The sequence below is a fragment of the Protopterus annectens genome, chromosome 1.part1, assembly GCF_019279795.1.
Source record: "Protopterus annectens isolate FY-2018-M chromosome 1.part1, PAN1.0, whole genome shotgun sequence".
NCBI lineage: Eukaryota > Metazoa > Chordata > Ceratodontiformes > Protopteridae > Protopterus > Protopterus annectens.
This window is the reverse complement of record NC_056726.1, coordinates 518,489,307-518,512,242: the sequence shown is the minus strand read 5'-3', so window position 1 is coordinate 518,512,242 and position 22,936 is coordinate 518,489,307. Positions and strand designations below refer to the sequence as shown.

General features: G+C 40.7%; 1 protein-coding gene across 1 annotated transcript in view; it reads left to right on the top strand.

Moving 5' to 3' along the window:
• Positions 1–22,936, top strand: part of MAP7 (microtubule associated protein 7) — a 1,390,439-nt gene that overhangs the window by 993,043 nt on the left and 374,460 nt on the right. The window contains exon 15 of the mRNA XM_044076419.1: positions 1,800–2,092. Coding sequence (XP_043932354.1) covers positions 1,800–2,092 — 293 coding nt within the window. The remainder of the gene's footprint in view (positions 1–1,799; positions 2,093–22,936) is intronic.

Sequence of the window (22,936 nt, the reverse complement as noted above, 5' to 3'; positions counted from 1 at the left end):
GGGAGGTGTTTTACACTCCCATTATGCATACTGTTTCATATGTATTGAGCTATTCAGCACATTGTCATTTAAAAGTAACATTACAGGTAGAATAAAAAATTGAAGCTGTCAAAGTATGTTTAGTTTGTGCACTACTGAATATCCAGCCTGTATTTTCGGTATGCTGAGTAAAGTATGCCTGGTGGCTAAGAGATGATGTGTCCTGAATAAATTGTTGATGCTGCATCCAGGTGATTAAGCTGGATGCAGTATTTTGCCAGGGAGAAAACTGCAACAAAAGTCAATATAAGGTCTTTTTCACCAAGTCACAGTAAGTCTTTGCAAAGGAACGGGTTTCTTGCAGTCATGTTTGTGGCCAACTGAAGCATTGTATACTGGAACCAAGGAGTAGTAATTATTGTTCTCAAGAAACTATTCCTCTCCAGTAATATACTACAGTATTACTTTTATTTTTAAATTTGTCACAGTGAGTGTCTTCAAGATGAAGCAGTTTGGGGAACCTCCCAGGTGTTAAATATGTTGCTACAATAACAGACAGCAAACAACACCCAATACAACAAGCCATTTTTAAATTCAGTACATTCTACTCCACCTCCACACCCACTCACATAGACTTTACTACAGTGGTTTTATTCATCACTGTTGTATCTGTTTACTAACATTCAGAGTCTTCTCGTCTAACTCTCAGCTGTAAACAGTGTTTTCGGGTATCTGTCCCCCATTTGTTCCAGTTATATGATGTTTGTATTTCTAGTACATTAAATAGGACTGTTTTGCCAGTCTAACTAACCACATTTTCTTTCTCATTATTCTTATGTATTAAATTTTATACACATTTAATATATATGTGTATGTATGTATATATATATATATATATATATATATATATATATATGTATATATATATATATATATATAAAACAGATATAGATATATATTTTAAAATTAACATTTTTTTTCAGAAACTACTCAGACAGGCCTGCAATCAGAATAAAAGTTTGATTGGTGTCCCACCGTTCAGTAAACTGTGTAAAGTTACATTTGTAGAGTAATTCCTGCTTTCTGTAAAATATTAAATGCCTAGCTTCTTGTTTTTACAGAAGTAGTCCTACTTATTGTAATAATTAATATTATATCTTGATTTTTCTCAGTGAGAGGATGGTGGGAGGAGAATATGGAGTATTTACAAACCACACTTTTGAAAGGACATGAAGTTGAAATACAGCAGGAAGGTTAGAATTAAGCTTTTTGCTAGCTTATTGGTTCTAGTGTCTAAATAATCTAACCTCTTCCATGCCTGCTTCCTGCGTTCCAGAATGATCACAGACTTTCCCATCTGTCATTCTGGGAGAGTAGTACGGAGAAGAGACAAGGCAGATCTTCAGCAATGTGCTAGACAGGTACAGAATGGAATGGAAGCTAGAGGTTAATATAGTGATGAGGAAGTGGATGTAGCATGACATTACATGCACCTGACAGGCATGCATGCTCATAAAATGACGAAAACATGGTGCATAAATTGTACAAGAGAACACTGATGCCATGGCAATAAAGCATAACAAGACTGAATGTCTCCGATTAATATTTGCATGCAATAAAGTTGTTAGTGAATGGAATAAGAAAAGATTGGCCTAGCAAATGTTAATAAATGAACAGCTATCTCAAAAGAATTGTCACTTTGTTTCAAAATATTGCATTTGAAAATTTGTTAATGTAAAAAAAAAAAACACGTTTCCTATGTTATCAAATTGTGGCTATCTATCCTGCAATCACAGTGTTACTTTCTTTTTAAATTGTAGGGCCCCTCCTCGAACGCCTCCTCCTACAGTATCTAGCACACCCAGGCAAAGCATTTCCTCACCTACAGGAATAAAAGTTTCACCTGTCCAGATCCGCCCTCCTTCTCCTGGTAATGTTCGACCAATTAAAAAAGAGATGAAGCAGGATTCTGAGAAAAAAGATCAGGAAAAGCAAGTACAGCTTGAATGTGAAGAGTCTACAGAGGACAAAGGCCTGCTGCCTCTTCCTCCTGTGGAGACCAGTGAGACAACAAATGCACAAAGGACTCCAGTTAAGCCAGAACCTGTTAAAGGTACTTGCATTATCTATGATCCCAAGCTGGGAATAAAAATCCATGTGGGTAATTCCATAATATGGTTCTTCATTGATAGTCAAAGGTATGACATTTTGTAAAAGTATAGTACAGAAGTCAAAAAGGTTAGAGGATTTATTTACAGATTCAAACTAAAGGTTAAATGAAAATCTGTCTTTTGACTCTAATGACAGATGTAATGCTTATTTTTGTGTGGATGGAGAAGGCTTTATTGATATGAAAAAAAGTGGCTAATATCGGAAAGATTTGTAAAGAAGCAACACAGTTCACTGAGGGTATGGAATAAAAACAAATAGAAGGAAGAGAGCAAATAATTAGAATGGTATACAAATAATGCGGTAACTTTATAAAAGAAAAAGTGGATGTTGATAAAAAATCTTGCTAGCAAGAGTGATGTGTAATAATAAAGATATTCAGCAGAATATTGAAGGAAAATAAGTAACTGGGGGGAGAAAATGGCAAGTAGATATGGTAACTAATGGTAACGCTCATTTTATTTTTATGAAATTAATGACAGTCCTTCTGTGAATTTGTCTAGTTAATATGAAATAGAGAGGAAACCAGGATTTAGCAATATTATCTGAGAAAAATATTATTAATCTTATTAGGTAGTTGAAAATATAATTGGTACCCATGAAAGGGAGATTTGGTGATACAGTTCTTCACCAGAAGAGTAGTAAAAGAAAAAAAATTAGCTCTCATATGCCACTCAGTATACATAGTGGAAATTTGACTTGGAAGTTATTATCAGGGAAAACTGCCTAGTAAATAAAATTCACTCTGCACATGTTAACATGATTAACTTAATTGCTGATTCTGCATGCACTGAGATATGGCATTTTGTCTGCTGCTGGCAGCCCTGGTTTGGCAACCAGAGCTGGAGCAGGATGGTCATATAAGGGGATATTGCATAGCTGCAAGCTGAAGAGGTTTTGATCTTCAGTCACTGCAATACTGACTCCATGTTCTGGTCTAGGGTATATCATATTGCTGGATTTCAAACTGTAGGGATTTTGCAGCCACTGGATGTGACATGCATAGAACCATTCAGGTCTATGAACATTCAAGGATGGTACAAAACAGCTGTACTTGATGTTTTAGGTAGATGCAGCTAGTCACTAATGATGGATTCTAATCGCACTACCAGATGCTAATAAGGCTGCGGTCAGTAAGGTGAGTGACAGATGGTGGGATTAAGACAGGCAGAGTATGTGTGCAACATGTCCTGTATGTAAAGTCATGTCTGGGAGACAGAATCCAGAAAACATATGTCTTAACAGAGTTTATGTGCCACATGGCCTGCGTGTAGAGCCATATCTGGGAGACAGAGTCCAGAAAACATAGATTAAAAAGAAATTAACTTGTTAAAATATTTTGAAGGGGTTAGCAGAATGACTTTGTGAAGTGTAAGCAGTAAATTTCCTTACTGTTTCCAAGAGTCTGAGCTCCCTGTTGAAAACAATATGTTCACTGTATAGAAGGAGACCCTTTATAATGAAAGATCTGGCTAAAAGAGTGCACTATGGGATTAGTTATAAACAGAAAAGGTGTAGAGGTCTTGTATGGTTAACTCAAAATTCATTTTAAGTCTTAATATTCTGATTAATAGTTGGAATTTCTGACAAGAAAGATAAATTAAGACAACTCAGTATCCATTTACTAATAGTAGAATGAGTCAAGAAAGTATGAACCTCATAATAAGTTTGGGATGAAATTTGAAGACATTGTTCAGAATATGAAATTTTTTAACATCTTTAAATGTACACAGAAAACAGATGTTGCTACATTGATATAAAGTTAAGTTGTATTAGTACTATGTATATCTTGGATGTACAGATAAGAACATTTTAGTCTCCCAAAGTTATTCTTGAAAATGTCAGTTAACCAGGGCTGGATCCAGCACTAAGTGACCCAGGCAGTTGCCTTGGGCTTCATGCTGGCATGGGGGCCCCAGCCACAACTTAACTTAAGAAAAAGAAAAAAGAAAAGTTGTAACTTTTTGTAAGTGACCGCATACTGTCACTTTAAGCAGTTTCCTACTTTGACCATGGCCTGTTGTATCCTGCTTTCAGCCAATGAAGCTGGAGCAAGCTTGGGTACTAAATTTCAAAGCAGAATGAGAAGCAAAACTAACAACAGGTATATTTGTCATTATTGCACAGCATAACTGCAGGAGGAGTTTACTTCCGTCTGCTAGAGTAAGAGCGTCCATGGAGTGTGTGTCTGTGAAATGCTCTACTTAATTATGGGGGCTGATTAAGGGGGTAAGAGCCTTAATCCAGCTGGCATTCCTATATATGTTGATGCACACATCTAGGTGTCTTTCAAGTAAGTAACCCCCCCCCCCCCCCAGAAAAAATAACTGTGTGCTGTATACAGTAATATTTCTGATTTGTGTTTGACTTGTGGGTTTTTGAACAAAAGCTATTGCTGCAGCATTTATAGTGTCTGTGATTATTTTGCTTTATTCAGCGCAGCAAGGAATGAATTGGATTGTGTAATATAGTCAAACCATGTTGCATGTTACTAATATATTTTTGCAGTTCGTTTTTAGATTCTCCAGCAAATGCAAAAGGTTTTACAGTTGTCAGATCATATAGTCACATTATTTAGTGAGGATCAGAACTGTCTGATCTTTAGCATTCCTTAAGTAGTCGTTGTTGCATATTATTATGGTATAGTCTTGTCTACAAGATTGGATTATAAATGATTTCTGCATTTTGTTAAAAACTGTTAGTCTGGCAGGAAAGAGAACTAAAGCTCCATCTTGTGTAATGAGCTGCTTCTTGCGGTGGGGGTGCAGAGTTTGAATCTTTTCAACTTCATTTACCTCCTGTGTGACATTGAGCAAGTCATTTAACCAGACCATGCTTTGGAGCAATTGGGAATTTGTGCTAGGCTACTTAATGATCTCCAAGACTGCATGCCTAATAATCATGAACCTGTTGTTGTTTGTCAGACATTTTCCTATGAATAGCTGATCTAGTTCAGGAAATGTTTGGGCAATATCACCAGCACACCATTTTTAATGCAACCCAGGCAATTTATTTTTCAAGGGCATCAGGCAGTGCATTTATCGATGAAGCACTTAAATGAAATGTTGTTTCCCAGCAGCAACCTCTGGTTTAGTAATAGTGCTCTTTAATGTGGTATTAATCAAATGACTTTTACTTCTGGAGAGATTGTGTACATTGCCTTAGTATGTGTTAAGTGGTTGATATTTCTTATCGTCTTATAAATGCGTTTCTGTGTAAAATGTGCTACACATGGCTGGATCTTATGGTATGATGCTAGTGATCTTACAATTTTGTGTAGTTCATCTAAAGCTACCAACAAAGTACATGCAATTTATTTCTTCATAACAATGGGTGTATTCAGTTAACAGTGTAGTTAAAACTGCTGGTGGGGACAGGGGCCTCTATGTGGGTGAAAGTACCTTATGCTCTTATATGGTCATTTTTAAACAGTAAAGCTGGATTTGCAGCACTAGTGTGTGTGTGTGTGTGTGTGTGTGTGTGTGCGTGCGTGTATGTGCGTGTGTGTGTGTGTGTGTGTGTGTGTGTGTGTGTGTGTGTGTGTGTGTGTGTGTGTGTGTGTGTGTGTGTGTGAGTGTGTGATAGGGGTCTATGTTTAACCGTTGAATAACATTTGGATCGATCAGCTAAACATCAAACCCTATCCATTGAACATTCATTCAGGGAACATTAATTTCAGCGAATGAGAAAGTAACTGATTGGCCAACACTTCCCCATCTGCCCTTTTCCCCACTGTAGTGCGGTCTCTGTATTGGTATATATAGTTTGGGGGGGGGGGTGAAGCCCCCTACCTGGCTAGGTTTGAAATACTGCATTGTATGAGACAGGGAAGTGTTGGCTAACTAGTTATTTTCCCTGGCAAAAAAATGAACTTTCACTGAATGAACGTTCGATGGATAGGGTTCGATGTTTAACCGTTCAATCCAAATGTTATTCAATGGTTAAACATAGACCCGTGTGAGAGAAAGAGAGAGAGAGAATTAAGCTAGAATACTTCGGCTACTGTGTGTGTGTGAAATGATTTTGAAATATGTGATATTGGCCATTATTATTATTAATTTTTTTACATCGACATCTGGGAAAGATGTAGTCGACACTGTAACCATGATTGTTGGGTTTAGGAGATGTCTGTGGATGGAAATGGGTACATAATCCACCACTGGCCAGATGCATTTTCAATGAATATAAGTTTCAAGGGAAGAGAAGTTTATTGTTGTTGATGCTAAGTCTGCTTTAAATGTGAGGCTATTTTGTTTTGCTTTCATTAGCAAAAAGCCATCAGTGTTTGTGCTATAAAATTTGAAATATAAAGGTTTTACATCAAAAGTTTGTAAGCACTTTAAAAGAAAAGAAGAAAAAAGTATGTACACTGACAGGTTTGAACAGTATTTATGGTAAATGGGAAGAGACAGCCAAGTAATGGGACACGGGAATGTTTATGGGAGGGGTACTGGTCCATTACTCGGCCTGGGGCCCCATTTGACCATGATCTGGCTCTGTAGTTAGCAGCGAATGGTTGATTGAGAGTACATTCTGTTGGACAGACCAGTCAAAGTGAGATTTCCCTCCCATTATGTAGTTAGTAGACACTGCTGTGCTTTTATTATGGATTATCAAGCCTCTGAGAAGGACATATACATTCTCCTAGTTATAGCAAGGAACTCCTGCTGGAAAGCAATAGGCATAGTTAGAAACAGCACACCGAATGTATATAAATACATTACTTTTATCACTGTGGTAGCAAAGAAACCAAAACTCCTATAAATGTTTGCAATTATATGTCTTAAACTCCTTAAAGGATTCATCATAGCAGTTGAAATCCTGAAAAGCATTAATCAGACACGTTATCAGGTATGCATGAGTTTATGCATAATAAATGTATTCCAACACATGTATAAGTGTGTCTGTGTTTGTTTTTTCTTCCTTCACGTAGTGATCTAGCTGAGCATCAGGAGCTCAATGTTGCTTTAACATCTCCTAATGCAGGTATCCCCTGTACTATCCTTCAGTGTTGACACTGCTGAGGAAGACAACATATTGGGAAGAGGAAATGCAGAGTTGTGCAAGCTAACACCATTACATATGCTGGCTTAGTATGATGGGGAATTTTTGGTATGCCCTAACTTGGCAAGAATGGTTGATGTCACACATATCACCACACATATCCACATAAAGTGAGTTATCTGCCATCCTCCCTGGTATGTTTTCATTGGCTGTCTGCTCTGTGATTACAACATTACTTGTCTATCACTGGAAGGGTTGTAGATGACATGCAGAGACCTCACCCTCTCTCTCAGAATGGGCAAGCTTGTGGTTGCTGCTCCATTCAGTCACACTCCTCCAGTGCCCAAGCCACTAACTGAACTCAGGACTTATGATCTCATGGGTTGTAGTCAGAGCTCTCTCTCCCTCTTTGCCACATAGATAGGGGAGGAGTGAATTTATGAAATTTTTGGCCACCTTATCATTATTTCTGTAAGAGTGAAAATCATTTGCAATTCCCCAACACATGCACATCTTAATCATATAACTTGACATTATTGAGACTCCTACAATTTCCATCCAATTTACTTTGTCCCAAGATTCTCCACATAATTTTTAAAATATAAAAATAAAGAGGCACTTTACCCAGGTGAATCTGATCCTAATTTTCTGGCATCCATTTTTGTGAATGGCTTCCCTACACATCCATGAGGCTCATCTCCATGAGGACTCCGCTCAGCAAGTTCAGCCCCAATGCTGAACACCCTGATCCCATTTGTTTCTATATAAAGTTACTGCCAGTGGTGTTTCTGAGTGTGTGCCAGCAATTATTTCCTTGTTTAGGGAGATTTCTCCCTTCTTCCATTGTGCAACCATGGAATTAGGGGGGGGGGTGTATGTGTGTAAAGTTCAGAGGGGATGCAAGAGGGGCTTGCCCTCTTGCAAAAAAACACTTTTTATTTTATTTGTTAGGTTGAATCCTGCCCAGTGAGTTTAGTCTTCAGATTTTGACTTATATGTGATCATCTACCATCTCAAAGAAAACTTTGTGGTAAACTTGGAAGGTAATGTATGAGAAAAGAACTAAAATATATATATATAATATCATGAGAAGGATAAAAAACTGCCCAGATTCTACTATCAAAAAAAGAGCTTCAAAAACTTGAACTGTAGCAGTTTATCTCTGATTGCTTCAAGCACTAACATAATGTTGACCTCCACAGTCTTATCCAGTGGCTAGGTCATATGAATACACAGGTAAAGACGCTAACACATAATCCCAGCTGTTATGCCAGTCACATTTTGCAACCTTGCTTCAGCTATTTTACTAAGTGAAAACAATGCAGACTTCTTTAAATTCCTTTGCAGTCCCGAGTAGGTTAATAGTTCCTGTAAAAGAGACAGTATTAGCTGAACTTCACTTTCTGAATCACTTGGCCAAATAATGCAGTCATCCACATACCACAAGGTTAAAGGTGCCTTCTACCTTTATAATTCAATTTGGTATGAATCACGTTTGTATTGCAGGTACGTATCCAAACTGTAAACAGCAACAACAAACAGGAGTGGGGACAGCAGGCAGCCTTGTTGAATACCTCTTTCTAGATAAATGTACTTTTATAAATTATTTTGTGAAATTTGTGCCCCTGTTTTAACATATAATAATTTGCATTACTTGATAAATGGTGGAGGGAAACGTAATCTGGTCATGGATATCCAAATAAAATGCTAGTTAACTGAGTCAAGTACTTTACTAAGGTCAATCAGAAAGGCTGCAGCAGGTATTTCATGTTTTGTACTTCCCATTTTTATAACTAGCTATGATGTGTCAAGTTGGGGTTATGTGCCCACTGTTCCAGGAACTACAGAAAATAAGCACTTACTATGTTTGGTAAGTATTTTTCCAACCTATTAGATAACATCTTTTTTTTTAGGTTGTAACTGGCAGGGTCAGTGTGATATTTCTGGGGTTTAGAAAACATCACCAGTTTAGCTGTATAGAAAGTCAGTGAAAAATATTTCTTGTTAAAAGCATCAACGAACATCAGGTATAAAGGTGCAGCTAACTCCTTTCTCCAACTTTTATAAAAATCTATAGAGAATCTATCTAGCCATGATGCTTTCCCAGAATGTAGTACACCAGTAGCCACAGTGATTTCAGAGACAATGGTTTACCTATTTTACACCATCATTTGCTTGCAGGCCCCATATTTCCAGCTTTTCCTAACAGAGTTTTAAAGGTGGTATTAATGTTCCCCTGAGCCATGCAGCTAAACGTAAGGTATTATGCACTTAGAAACTCATTGATACTACTTAAATCAGCATAAATAAACCTTGATCATTCTAAATAGCATTAATAGCCAATTCCTGATGATGTGCTTTGCATTTATGAGCTAATAATTTTGGGGAGGTAATCCCTGTGTCCCAATAAAGTAAGCAATATCTTTCACAGTGATTAGACACCTCCATCATCCCCATCCATCTGTACTTACTTTAAGATTATTGATTCCCATAGCCAGCAGAGTTTTGACACTTGCTCTTCTGTGACCTGCGGCCACTCCATTAGTGTAATTCTTCGGCACATATGTGATGACAGGTCTTCACATATTTATTCAGTTCTTTTTTTCTACATTGGGTAAGGTTTATGACTATCTGATTCCAAAATGTTGCAGACTTATTATGATCACATACCACTCAACCTGGAAACATCAAAAATCTGGACAAAGGCCCATGAAAAATAGGTATAAATCTGTATGTTGATCAGCATAAAATTTGCATTCATAATTATGCAAACCCACCCACTCCAACAGAATTGTGGGATACCAACTTTCAAATGCAAACTGAAGAACAGACAACCAAAATATGGCCCTAGCCAAGACCCTGTAGTAAATGGTAACCATTTTTTTTTAAATGTGTAGCAATGATGTTCACTGGGAAGGGAGATGATGAACCATAGGATTTTGTTTTTGGTGATTTGCAGTATGTGAGTTTTGTGGTAAAGGTAGGGCATTTAATGGTAGGCAATATTCTAATCTTAGCAAAAGAATATTATAGTTTGCTAGTACCTCCAAAAGTCATTCTCCATGCCCTACTGATCAGTGACGTAGCTTGAGTTTGTGCCACCCAGGACTGTCTGAGTTTGCCACCCTTCCTCCCTCAGAAAATCATGGTCGAATGGGCCCTCCTCATACACAGCCCTCCCCCTTACTACAAAGATACCTGTGTTCCTGAATTTAATCCCCAGTATGCTGCAGTCAGAATTAGGAAACAGTATTAAGAGTTATTTGAGCCCTTTGAGCCAGCCCTCCATCAATAGGCTTATCATTATAATTCATCTATTTCCCTGCATGCTGCTGCTATCATCTCCTTCTTATTGAAAACTTATTTTTATGGATGAGAGCCTAAATGCCCTTATTATCATGCTATAGACATCTAAATACTTGTAGTGGTAAAAAAATAGGCTGTCCTTGCTTGTAAATCCACCCCAGGATCATGTGCTGCCTCTGAACCTTCCTGTCCTACTGTGTCTTGCAGTATTTCCCCTGGGGAAAACAATAGTATGCTCCAGCCAGTTTCCATTTGTGTGCTTCCTTATGTCTTATTAGCTACTATGACCTTCATCTTCTCACCTTGTGCTTATAAATTAATGCTGATTTCTCTCCCACTTTTCAAAGAGCTATGTGCTCTACTCCACACAGTGGTCAACCTTCCTGGGACCAGATATCTGTAGATGTCTTCCCCTCCCCTCTTAATAGCCTGCACGTGTTAGAGTGTGAGGATCAGTCACTGTATAAGAACAGAAGAACAGTGTCTGCTAAATTACACTGTATCAGTGACATCTGGTTAGGCTGAACACCACACTGAGCTTACTGTTTATTACACTGACCACAGCTGAAGAAATACAACAGGCAAATGACCATAGCTGAAAAACTCTGACTTGTGAAAAGGAGATCATTGCAGTAAACTTCCAAAAATAAAATTTCTGTTAGCAGTACAAATATACTACTTATCCAAACCACCATGTAAGCCAACTTTGCCATGAAAACAAGTAATGATTCAGTAGTGTACAACGGATTCTTTCAGCCTGTTTCTGTAGCTCAGAAGGACCTACGCTTTGTACTGTCACTTTTTCCTTGTGCTGTCACTTTGACCATTTCTCAACACTTGCTGCAGGCTATCTGCTTGATTTGGTTTTAGGAAACATCTCCTTGCTGCTTTTGTTCTTCTAACACTCTTTTCCCCTGTCCCTTTGTGTAGCTAACCCTAAAAGCACATAATTCTCCAGCATGAGCAAAGTACAGCTTCCACTGCACCTGGAACTGTGATGTCTAGCTGGGGGACTGCCCACTCCTGCTGGGAGTCTTTGTTCGCTCCAACACTTCATGTCATCTCTGTGTAAAGGCCTCCTAATTCCTTTCTGCCACGTTGCAGTTCAGCCTTGCCTATTAAGTAGTTGAGGAACGTTATTATTCATCTCCTATGGTGTATGTTCAGTCACTGTGCCTTCATTGCTCCTCCCTTCTTTTCATAGCACTGCTTTCTTATTGGTTATATGTTGTTGTTCTGGGTTCACTATACTCTCATTCCTGCTGTTTGTAGATTTCACTGGGGGTGACTTCCACATTGCTGGCCTCCAGTGATTTTCATTCCACTTCATTTTGTTTTCTTCTTATTGTGCCTTCCAAGGCCAGGCTTCAGTTGCCTTATATACTTATACACTTCTTAGTCTTAAGTGATAAACTGCATTGATTCCCATGCTGTGGATAAAACATCAACTGGAATGCCAGCATCCTTGGATTGAGATGGCCCAACCAAATATCTCAAGCACTATAGCTGTTTACGAAAAGGGGCAAGGGACTCACTTGACCCTTCCCGGGAAATGAGGCTGTCAGATTTTTAATGCACTTCTGTCACAGTGAGTTAAAAATTATTGACATTGTATGACTTATAATTGTAATTACTAAAACCTGTCTGTACCTCTTTTGTCAGTACATTCTGAAAGCTAAAATGAAATAAATAAAAATGTGTATTTTGGTTCATGCACAACAGCCAGTGAATGTATTGCAATAACCATATGTCCTTCTTTTCTCATGTTGCAGTATTGTTACTGTGGGATCCTCCACCTCAGGCCACCCCAAACATCAGCTTCTGTTCAACAGCTCAAGCCTGGTTGCTGCTGGCGCATGGGAAGTCACACAAAGGGCCATAAACTAGGGGCCTTAAATGTGACGTTTGCATGCACAGACTTCAGAACCTTTCTGTCACAGTCGAACGTCAGATCGATCACATCACTCCATTTCTTCAAGATGTCTAAACTTAAGGACCCCATTGGGGAAACATTTTATTGTCTTTGCTTGAGCTTAGGTTGTTGCCTGTTTCCTTGACAATATAGATGTGAACATCAAATTCTGCACAAAGACTCCCATGAACTTTGCAAGCTCTGTTTAGGTCAGGAACATGACTATACCTCCTGTACCATCTACCAGTCGTTTCTTCCCAAAACTTTCAGAAGTCATCTGGCTGCCCTCAATTTATACCTAGGGAACCAGAGGTTAAAAAGGCTAGCTTTACAAATGGATCTGGAGTCAGCCACTCAAGCAGAACTGCCAAAAAAGAAGGCCAAAGTTTCTAAGCCTACCACGTCTGCCTCTCCGTCTTAGGACACCCTGCCAGCCACCAATATAGGGGATGAGGGATGTCTGCTAGACAAACAGTCAGTGACTACCCTTGAGGAAGCCTCTTCCAAAGTAGACATATCCTTGGAGATTATTTTGATGTCGGCTACTGCCAAGGTCGAGGGGGAACTAGGCTCCACTGGACAGCCATCCATGATCCTGAATCCTCACCCATAGGCCAGATCCCTGAAACTAGGCCCTCAGCTTCTACCAGATCAACTCCTTTAAAAAAGAAATAAAAGACTAAGCATTTATCTGTTTCTTCTGAAGAACAACCAGACTGGCAGTCCTTTTCACAGTCCTTGCTGCAGGCCTTCATGGTCCTTAGGCCTTCAGCTTCCACAGCATCCACATTGCCTGTGCTAAGCCCCAGTTCTGCCTCAGCTACCTCTATCCCTCCTACCCTCTCCCAGGAGGAAGAAGCCTCCTCCTTCTCTGATGAGTCAGTTACTTAATCCTCCCAAGTAGCTTCTCCCTTGGACTACTACTCCGCAGATGAGGATTCCATTGAGGGAGACCCCCCCCCCCCCGAGGATATTACATTTGGAGAAACTATTACTAAAATGAGAGAGTACTTTAAACAAGATACAGCTCAGATGACGGAAATTCAAAAGAGGTATTTTGAGCTGCTTCAGGTAGAATCACCCTCACCATCAGCCATTCCTCCGGTGATTACAGCATACCTAGATGCATTTGCATCAGCCTCAAAGAATCCTGATTCACAACCTCCAGCTCCCAAGAGACCTATTTTTATAAGACCCCTGATGAGCACAAATTTCTTGTAAAGCCCTCTTTGGCAGACCCTATAGTTGTAGCTGTGGCCCCTGACAAACAGTCCAGACTCATCCCATCTTCATCACTCTTGCCTTCAACAAAGATAGCAAGGTAATGGACAAGCTGGGAAAGAAGATATATACCTCTTTCACTCTAGCATTTAGGACAATTAATTACTAGACCCACATGGTCAAATATAGCCTACATTTGGTATCACAGGCTTCATCCCTACTGTCCTTGTTACCTGACTCCCCAAACAAGACACAAATAGCATCCAAGCTGTCCCTGGCATCTCAGGTAGCAAGAAAGTGCAGCTATGATGCAGCTGAGACCTCTGCAAGATCTGCAGCATCAGCTTCTGTTTCATGCAGATATTCATGGCTTAGACTGCAGCCCCTGCCTGAAGACTTAAAACAAAAATTTTGGACACACCACTGGGTAATACACTCATGTTTGGCCAACAGTCTGCTGACCTGTTTAAAAGCCTCTAAGAGAAGAGTAAGGAACTCCAGGATACGAAACACTTAGTTGTCTCCCCAGTACCAAAATGTTATAGGAATTACCCTACAGAGACCTCCTTTGAAAGGAGAGCTCCACCCCAGCCACATCTTCAATCTCTAGACATAAAAAAGAGTCCAGGAAACCAACCTCCTCTTGGGCATCCACCTCTCAGCCCCCCAACAGGCAGCTCTTTCAGGAGAGGAATAATAATGTCTGACTGCCTCAACCACCTTCCCCCGTCATCCCGCCTCCTACTGGCGTCCTGGCAATAGTGGAAAAAGGATACTTCCTGTCTTGGCAGGAAAAACTCATTCCACTAGGCATCCCTTTTCCCCCCAAGAACCAACTACACCTAATCCCTCACATTATCCAGAACCTTCTTGCTCAGGGAACCATAGAGCCTGTTTCATCAGGCCAAGAAGGAAAGGGATTCTACTCCAGGTTATTCCTGGTACCAAAAAAAGGACGGCCCTTGGAAACCCATCCTGGACTTATTCTTCCTAAACCTCTTTCTAAAGGTCCCTTCCTTCAGAATGCTATCCCTTCAAAACCTGCTTCCACTGTTGCCAGCCAAAGCATTCATGGCCACTTTGGACTTGAAGGAGGCTTACCTCCACATCCCTATCCACCCAAACCACAGGAAGTACCTATGCTTTGCTGGACTCTGTTCACACTTTCAATTTGTTGCCTTGCCTTTTGGTTTATCCACTGCACCAAGAGTCTTTACAAAGTACCTAGCCCCACCCATAGCAGATTGCAGGACCAAGGGCATTCAAATCTATCCCTACCTACACGACGTCCTCATCCTTAAAGAAGGGGAAGACAATCAGAAATCATCTGTCGTTCTCCATGTCACTGCTCCAGAGGTTAGGATTCGCACTCAACCTCACAAAATCATTCCTCTCCCCAGCACAGGACAAAACCTTCCTAGGATGCAGGATAAGGACCAACCTGATGAAGGCCTTCCTCCCTCAGGACAAGGTAACCTCCCTGGTCCGCTACTTCAAGGACCTTCTACTGCTCCACCACCTGTCAGCCAGGTAATTCATGTGTCTCCTAAGACTAATGGCAGCCACCATTTTCATGCTTCCCCTAGCCAGGTTATACATGAGGAAGTTACAGTGGTACCTGAAGAATGTGTGATCTCAACACAGCCACCCACTGGATTTTCAGATAACCTTCCTTCCATGCCTAAAGACAGAAATGAAGTGGTGGATTCAGCAGGTACAACTAAACCCAGGCCTACCCCTGCAGCCACCACACCAACCCAACTAATGCACACAGATGCCTCAGATCTAGTCTGGGGAGCAACCATGAATGGCCTCAAAGTACAAGTCCTATGGGAGCCATCCCTCCAGAAAAAGCACATCAGTGTAAGGGAGATGACTGCAGTCCACCTTGTCCTGCAGGCCTTTCTCCTTCTCATGCAGCCAAGCCCCTTACAAATGTTGACAGACAATACCACTGTAATGTGATACATCAACAAACAAGGGGGAAACAGGTCTTACCTGCTCTGCAGGCTAGAAATGCAAGCTTGGGAGCTAGCCTCTCGGAACAACATTTCATTGCAGGTAGTCTACATCCCATCCCAGGACAATCATCAGGCAGATGCTCTCACAGATCATTCTCTCTGCATCACGAATGGATGTTGCACAGAGATGTATTCCTAGACATAGTCCACCAATGGGGCACATCTCAAGTAGATTTATTTGCCTCCCCCCAGAACAGACAACTTAAAATTTTCTATGACAAGGATCCCACTCCACTAGCATGGAGAGTAGATGCCTTCACCATTCCATGGAAGAGACCGTTTCTGTATGCTTTCCCTCCCTTCCCTCTTATTCAGAAAGTCCTCCTAAAAATCAGGATGGACATGTCAAAAATCTTGCTGGTGACCCCCTAACCCCCTATTGGCCAAGGCAGCATCGATTCCCCCTACTATAATCTCTTGCCAAGGGCAATCACCACAAATTGCCTCATAAGGTGGACCTGTTCACACAGCAGATGAGATCTCTCATTCACCCACACCTGCAGATGCTTTGCTTAATCCTCTGGGTGATAAACTTTTAACTCCCTTCAGACACCGAAGCACCGAGGATGTGCTATCTGTCATGCAGGAGGCCAGGAAACCCAATACCAGGAGATCTATGTTTCCAACTAGGAAATTATCTCCAAATGAGATAGTAACAGTGGTTTGTCTGTGTAGTTCTTACATTAGCCATATGTATATCAAGTAATGTGCAAATTGCACTTCTGAACACCATAATTCCACTGTACTAATTTGCTTCCATTTCCACTGTACTGTGCTTATGTGATAAGCATAAATGTGATTTTTGTTGATACATGTGCTACCATAGCTTTCCTTAAATCCTAGGATATCTGCATGCTCTGTAAGCTGGAACGCAGTATTTTAGACGTGTAATGCCACTGTCTGGTTAAAGCAGTTGATTAATAATCACCAGTCTACTTAAAGGTTCTTCTATGCCCATAATATATATATATATATATATATATATATATATATATATATATATATATATATTATTTTCCTTTCTTGTTTTTTTTCCCTCTAGCTTTACCCTAAATCACTGCTGCTCTCACTCCAATTAGCAAAAGCTGCCTGACATCCAACCCTGCGACCTCCTGCTCAAGGAAACTACTGTTAACCTCTGTAAAATCTATTTTATATGTCTAGGTCATCTTGCTTTACAACAACTATCAGTTTTTTGTCCTTGTACTAGTTTTAGCTCAGTGGTGAGCACACCAAGCCAGGACACTAGCCAATACCCCCCACTACCTGTATTCCACCCTATCCTGCTAACTTGAGCCCTCGTCTATCCTAGGTTCCTCCTCTCTAAAAGTGAACATCTTTTAACAGCAATAATACATGCAGAGGCTGTAAATACCCAATGTATCCCAAATTAGACCTTAGCATTAGAATTGGTTTTATTCTCTCATCATAATTACGGCTTTACTCTGATGCAACATGCACTCTGCATTCAGCCACCACATTATAGCCCACTTACTCTGAGCTAAACTTACCCACAAAACTGATTGTTTTTTGTAGAACTGAAAATACTCAGCAACCTGGTTCTACCCACTCCATTTGCCCTTGGTATGCTCGGGCTCACTCCACTCCCTTACCCTACCCCATTCCCATCCACCCCACTTCACCTAAACTTATACTTCCTTACCCAAACCCACTTTCCTCCCAGCTAATCACACAGCAAACCAAATCACTCCTGGTAATCCACCTACCTTCTCCCACCCATTCCTGTCCCATTCAACCCTCCTTACTTCTACTTCCACATTATCTTCACACATCTACACACTCCTTCTTCACACTACCACTTTTAATTATTCCGAAATAACTCCTCCTACACACATCACACCTATTATACTTTATTGTCACTCCTAACCATCAACATATAATAATGTCACTCCACCACACTAGACCATCTATTACTCCAAAGTCTGTACCCATTAACCCTACACATCACAGCCACCACATTACTACTTATTCTTTACACCCTCACTTCATTTCTTACTAGCCTCTCAGCAACTAACCCACCTCCCTGGCAAACCTCTACAACAACCCTCCCCCATAAACAGGTTCATTATTCTATAACTCCCACCACTCCTACCATTTTCCACATTAACCTCATAGACTGTCATGCTAACAAATACCATCCCTCAAATACCACCTCCCTAACCTATCTAAAAAAAGAAAGATTAGATAAAGTTACTAAACTTATCTTACACTTGCTTAGGATACTAAACTGATCCAGTGACATACACTCTAATCCCGGTCCTACTCCCCTAGACACCCACAACCCAATAAGACTAAGACAAAACAACTCCTCCTCCCTACTTCTCCTGAATTAAATTTCAGAGTATTCTCAACAAAGTCCATGACCTGCATGCACTACTCACCAACAGAAACATGGTTAAAACCAGATAACAGCAATAATGAAATAGCAGCCCCAGGGTATAATATTCTTCATAAAGATAGGAGCTCCAGAAGGGGTGGAGGCATAGCAATCCTATTCAGAGACCATCTCAAACTTAGCCAATTCGATATAACTATCCCTATCTTTGAAAATTCAGAGCTCATCTTTACCAAACTAGAAATAAACCCCAAAACACATTATCATCGGTGGTGGCTATATCCCCCCAGGAAATAGTATCCCTACTCTTGAACACCTACTCCACTGGGTCTCTCTGTCCATCCCTCATGAAACAATGCTGATGGGAGACGTCAACATAGATTGGCTAACCTGTTCATCGCAGAACCCAATATCCCACATAAACCTCCATGGATTCACCCAGCTTATCTCATCCCCCACTAGAACTGAGAAATACTCTAAGAGACAGTCTACTCATAGGTTCATAGATTGGTACTAGGCTATTGGCCCTAAGGCCTATGCAAGCCTAGCCATAACAATTTCCTGGATATTTCTTCCCACAATATTTACTTCACTGGGCCCCTATCTAGCAGGGCAACTGACATGATCCCCGGGGTGAATTTCCTATTTCCCATCCAATCATCAAGGTTCCTTTTGAAGAGGGACAATGAGGCGCTCTGCTTGAAATGTATGAGAATTCTATTCCAGAGTATGGGGAGTCTCTGGGTCAGGAACCTATCCCTCCAGCATGTTTTGTTCATTGTGATGATAAGGTTTAGATCCCTTGAGCATGTGGCTCTGAGGGATTGGGATTTCTTTAAGTGGAGCATGTCCAACAGCTCAGGGTTTGACATGGCCTTGTATGTTAAGCAGAGATCACCTATGAGTAGACGATATGCCACAGAGTATAGCTGGAGTTTTTTTAGATGGTCAGCATATGGCATCTGCTTTAGGCTTGTGATTCTTTTAGTGAGGTATTTCTGTGGCCTTTCCAGCTGTTGCAGATGTCTTGTGAGGTACATACCAAACTGGGCATTATACTCTATAATGGGTCTAATGAGGGATGAGTACAGTGGGACAATGACCTCCTTTTTTCTGGATGAAAAGCCCTTAGTGATGAGGTGTGTCACAGAGAAGGATTTCCTGACTGTTGTGGTGATGTGGTTATCGAAAGTGAGACCACTGTCCACCTGTGTCCCTAAGTCTCTCATCACACTTTCGATGTTTAGTGTCCTGCCATCTATGTGGTAATTCATGGGTACATGTTTTTTTCCAAAGGGGATAACTATACATTTCTTGGCATTAAGCTTGAGCCCATACCTCTGGCACCAGGCATCTGTTTCTGTAAGGCCCTTTTGTAGAATATCCACATCATTTGGGGATTCAGTAATGGCTCCCAGTTTGCAGTCATCTGCAAACTTTGTTAGCCAGAGTCCCTTAGTGTTGGCCTGTACTGCAGAGAAGTAGATGCCGAACAAGAGTGGACCCAGGACTGAACCCTGAGGAACTCCAGTTGTCACTTGTCTGGAGCTGGATTTGGAGTCAGCTACTTTTACAGTCTGGGTTCTGTCAGTAAGCCAGTTGGTAACCCATCGAGTGACATAGGGATTTATGCCCAGCTTAGTAAGTTTATCTATGATTCCAGAGTGGGGGATGGTGTCGAAGGACTTGGCGAGGTCCAGATAGGCTGTGTGGACTGCCTTATCCTCGTCCACAGCTCTGGAGACTGATTCGAAGAAGTCAATGAGATTCAGGAGGCAAGATTGGCCCTTCACAAACCCAAACTGGGTGGGATCCAGTGTTTGAAGGTTGCCAATGTCTTTGTTTATAAGTTCCATGATAATGCGTTCCATGCCCTTGCAGATCAGGCTTGTCAGACTGATGGGACAGTAGTTCCCGGGATCCAAGGCGGATCCTCCCTTGTGGAGCGGGATAACTGTAACTGTGCTCCCCTCAGTGGGCACAAAGCCTGAGATGAGGCTGTGATTAAACATGACACTTAGGTGAGGTACCAGTTCATTTTGTTGTTCATGTAATACACAGCCTGGGATGTCATCTGGTCCCATGGATGCTGTATTCTTAGCTATGGAGAGTGCAGTTTCTACCTGTGTGGCCGTGATTATTGGAATTTGGCAATCTTTTGGTATTGAGATGGGCCCTTTAGGGCTCCTGACTGGATTTTGGTTAACAACCCCACCCTAACATTACATTCAGGCGGTCTCCCTGATGGCCTAAGTACCTTCCTACTCTGATCCCGCTTGCAAGAAATTAACCAACCCACTTTCCGGTTAATCAGGAATAAAAAATTTCAACCGAGCAACGTTTATCCAGGCATTAAAAAGTTGCAACTGGGAACCTCTTAGGGTACTTACCACTAAATGAGGCTGTCAAATTCTTCATCTCCTCCTTCCTAGATATACTAAAGACCCATGCTCCACCTAGAAATATTAGAGTAAAAACTAACTATGCACCCTAGCTAAGCAAAGAATGCAGATCCCTACTCATGGCTTGAAACAAAGCCTGAGATCACTTTCATAAGACCAAAACTCAGCAAAACTGGCACTTGTAGAACACAGAAACAGAGCCAAAAAACTTGTAAAATTAGACAAAATCAACTACTATCACAATATCCAAAATAAACATCACAATCACCCTCAAAAGTTCTGGTCTGGAATTAACAATATACTACAACAGGCAAGGTAGGTACCCCAACCCCATCATCAACCTCTTGCTCCGACAACATAGCAACCCAATTCAACAAATACTTTAATGAAACTATCCATGCCCTAGCTGCCTCACAAAGCACCTCCAATAATCCTACCAACCCTATCCATCTCTCACCACAACACAGCTCCAACCACAAAAATGACCCCATTCAATTCTCACTGCATCCTGTATCCATCAGTACTATAAAAAGATTACTAAAAAACCTTAAACCTACCACACTTGCCGCAGATAACCTCCCAGCAGAATTTCTGAAAATTGCAGCAGAAGCAATAGTGTACCTAGTAGCCATACTCATAAATAGCTCAATATCAGAAAACAGTCCCTTCCATCTGGAAGATCTCCCACATCAGTCCACTGCACAAGGGGGGAAATTCCACCGAGTTCAGCAACTATTGCCCCATAGCTATTCTGTCTCCCCTGTCCAAAATCTTAGAGAGAGTCATACATTTCGAACTTATGGGTTTCCCCACCCCACAAACACTCCTATCAAACACCCAACATGGTTTTCGACCCCATCACAGCACAACAGCTCTCAGACTCCCACACACGAGCAGCAACCGATGTTGCGGTCACCTGAGGCAGAGGATCCCACAGTAAGAATACTGTAACATGGAAGAGAAGGGCATCGATGGTTATGGTAAGATTTTACGCAACTATTCTTTCTCGAATGACAGAATGCATAAAAAGCTGCAAATCTGTAGGATTGATATTTGATCACAAATTTAACTTCAAAGAATGTGTGGATGCTGTTAGATATCGGTGAACAGGTTGTTATGTTATATGACTATGTAATGTGCATGTGACTCTCCAAAGTTATGTTTTTTGTTGCATTTTTCTATGCTGCAATTAGAAGTCAGGCTGAAACAGCCTTGAATATGTAGCTGAATGTACAGTACAATGAACAGTCTCATGCTGACATGCCTTAGACAGTTCCTAAAGATGTGCTGGGTATAAAGTACATGAAATGTGCATTCTGCATACTTGTTGACACCTGACAATTCCATCACTGTGGCAAAAGAGAGAGGACATAAAAGAACCTTTGGTTACTGTTTTTTTCAATGATTAGGCACCTCATTTGTAAATAATTTACTTTGGATTACACTAGCCTGTGCTTTATTTGTTGTTTATAAATGCTGTGCTTCCAGCTTCTTTCTGAGAAGCATAACTGTCTTCTGTATCAGCTAGTCAGAAGGATAGTTATGGAAATTAACTTTTGAAATAACAGTCTTGGTTTTACTGCATCGAAAAAGTGTCAAAGTCAGAGGTATTTGAAATAGAGACCACTATAATTGACAGATGAAAAGATCACTCCTTTGCATGAAGTCATATCCAACCTCAGAAACAAACTAAGCATGCAGGATGATAAGCAGTCCTTATTCCAAAGTTACTCTATGTTACCTCTGTCTTATTAGACTGTCACTAAGTTGCAGTCCAAGTATTAAATATAGTCACCAGTGGAATAGCCAGACTATCTTTAGGATTGCCCTCAGCAGTATATTAGTGCAAAGCCTTAAATACCCTAAATTGCATGAACCTATAAAACATGGTGCAAAAATAGCAGCTCACCTTGCTACACAGTGTCCTTACATCATGTCCTCTCTGCATTAGTAATATGGTATAAACCAAGAAGGTAATTAAGATCCTCAGCACCAACACGTTTAAGCTTATAAAAGCCTTCACAAAATTAGATGACATACCTCCAGGCAGGTCTTTACTTCGCCTGTGGAACACATTCCCACTGCCAGCAAGGAACTTGGCTATTTTCTTACAATTCAAAAAGATAGTAAAGTTGTGTGTATAACTGAAATAGCAGCATACCAGTGCTCTGTAATTCTGTTATGTTATTCACCTCTTCATCTGTTTCAGAAAAATAAATATGTATGTGTGTTTGTGTAGGTGTTTTTGTGTGTGTGTGTGTGTGTGTGTGTGTGTGTGTGTGTGTGTGTGTGTGTGTGTGTGTGTGTGTGTGTGTGTTTGTGTGTGTGTGTGTGTGTGTGTGTGTGTGTGTGTGTGTGTGTGTGTGTGTGTGTGTGTGTGTGTGTGTGTGTGCAAAGACAGAAATGTAGCTAGGGTGGGGTGAATGTCACTGGGGGCAGCCATATTGGTGGTAAGGTGTCAGGGGGCACAATTAGAAGTTGGCTGATCAGGAGATAGTGCACTACCAGCAATCAGAATTGTGTGCATTAGTGATCAGGGTTGAAGCATTTCAGGGCTGTCTGTGAG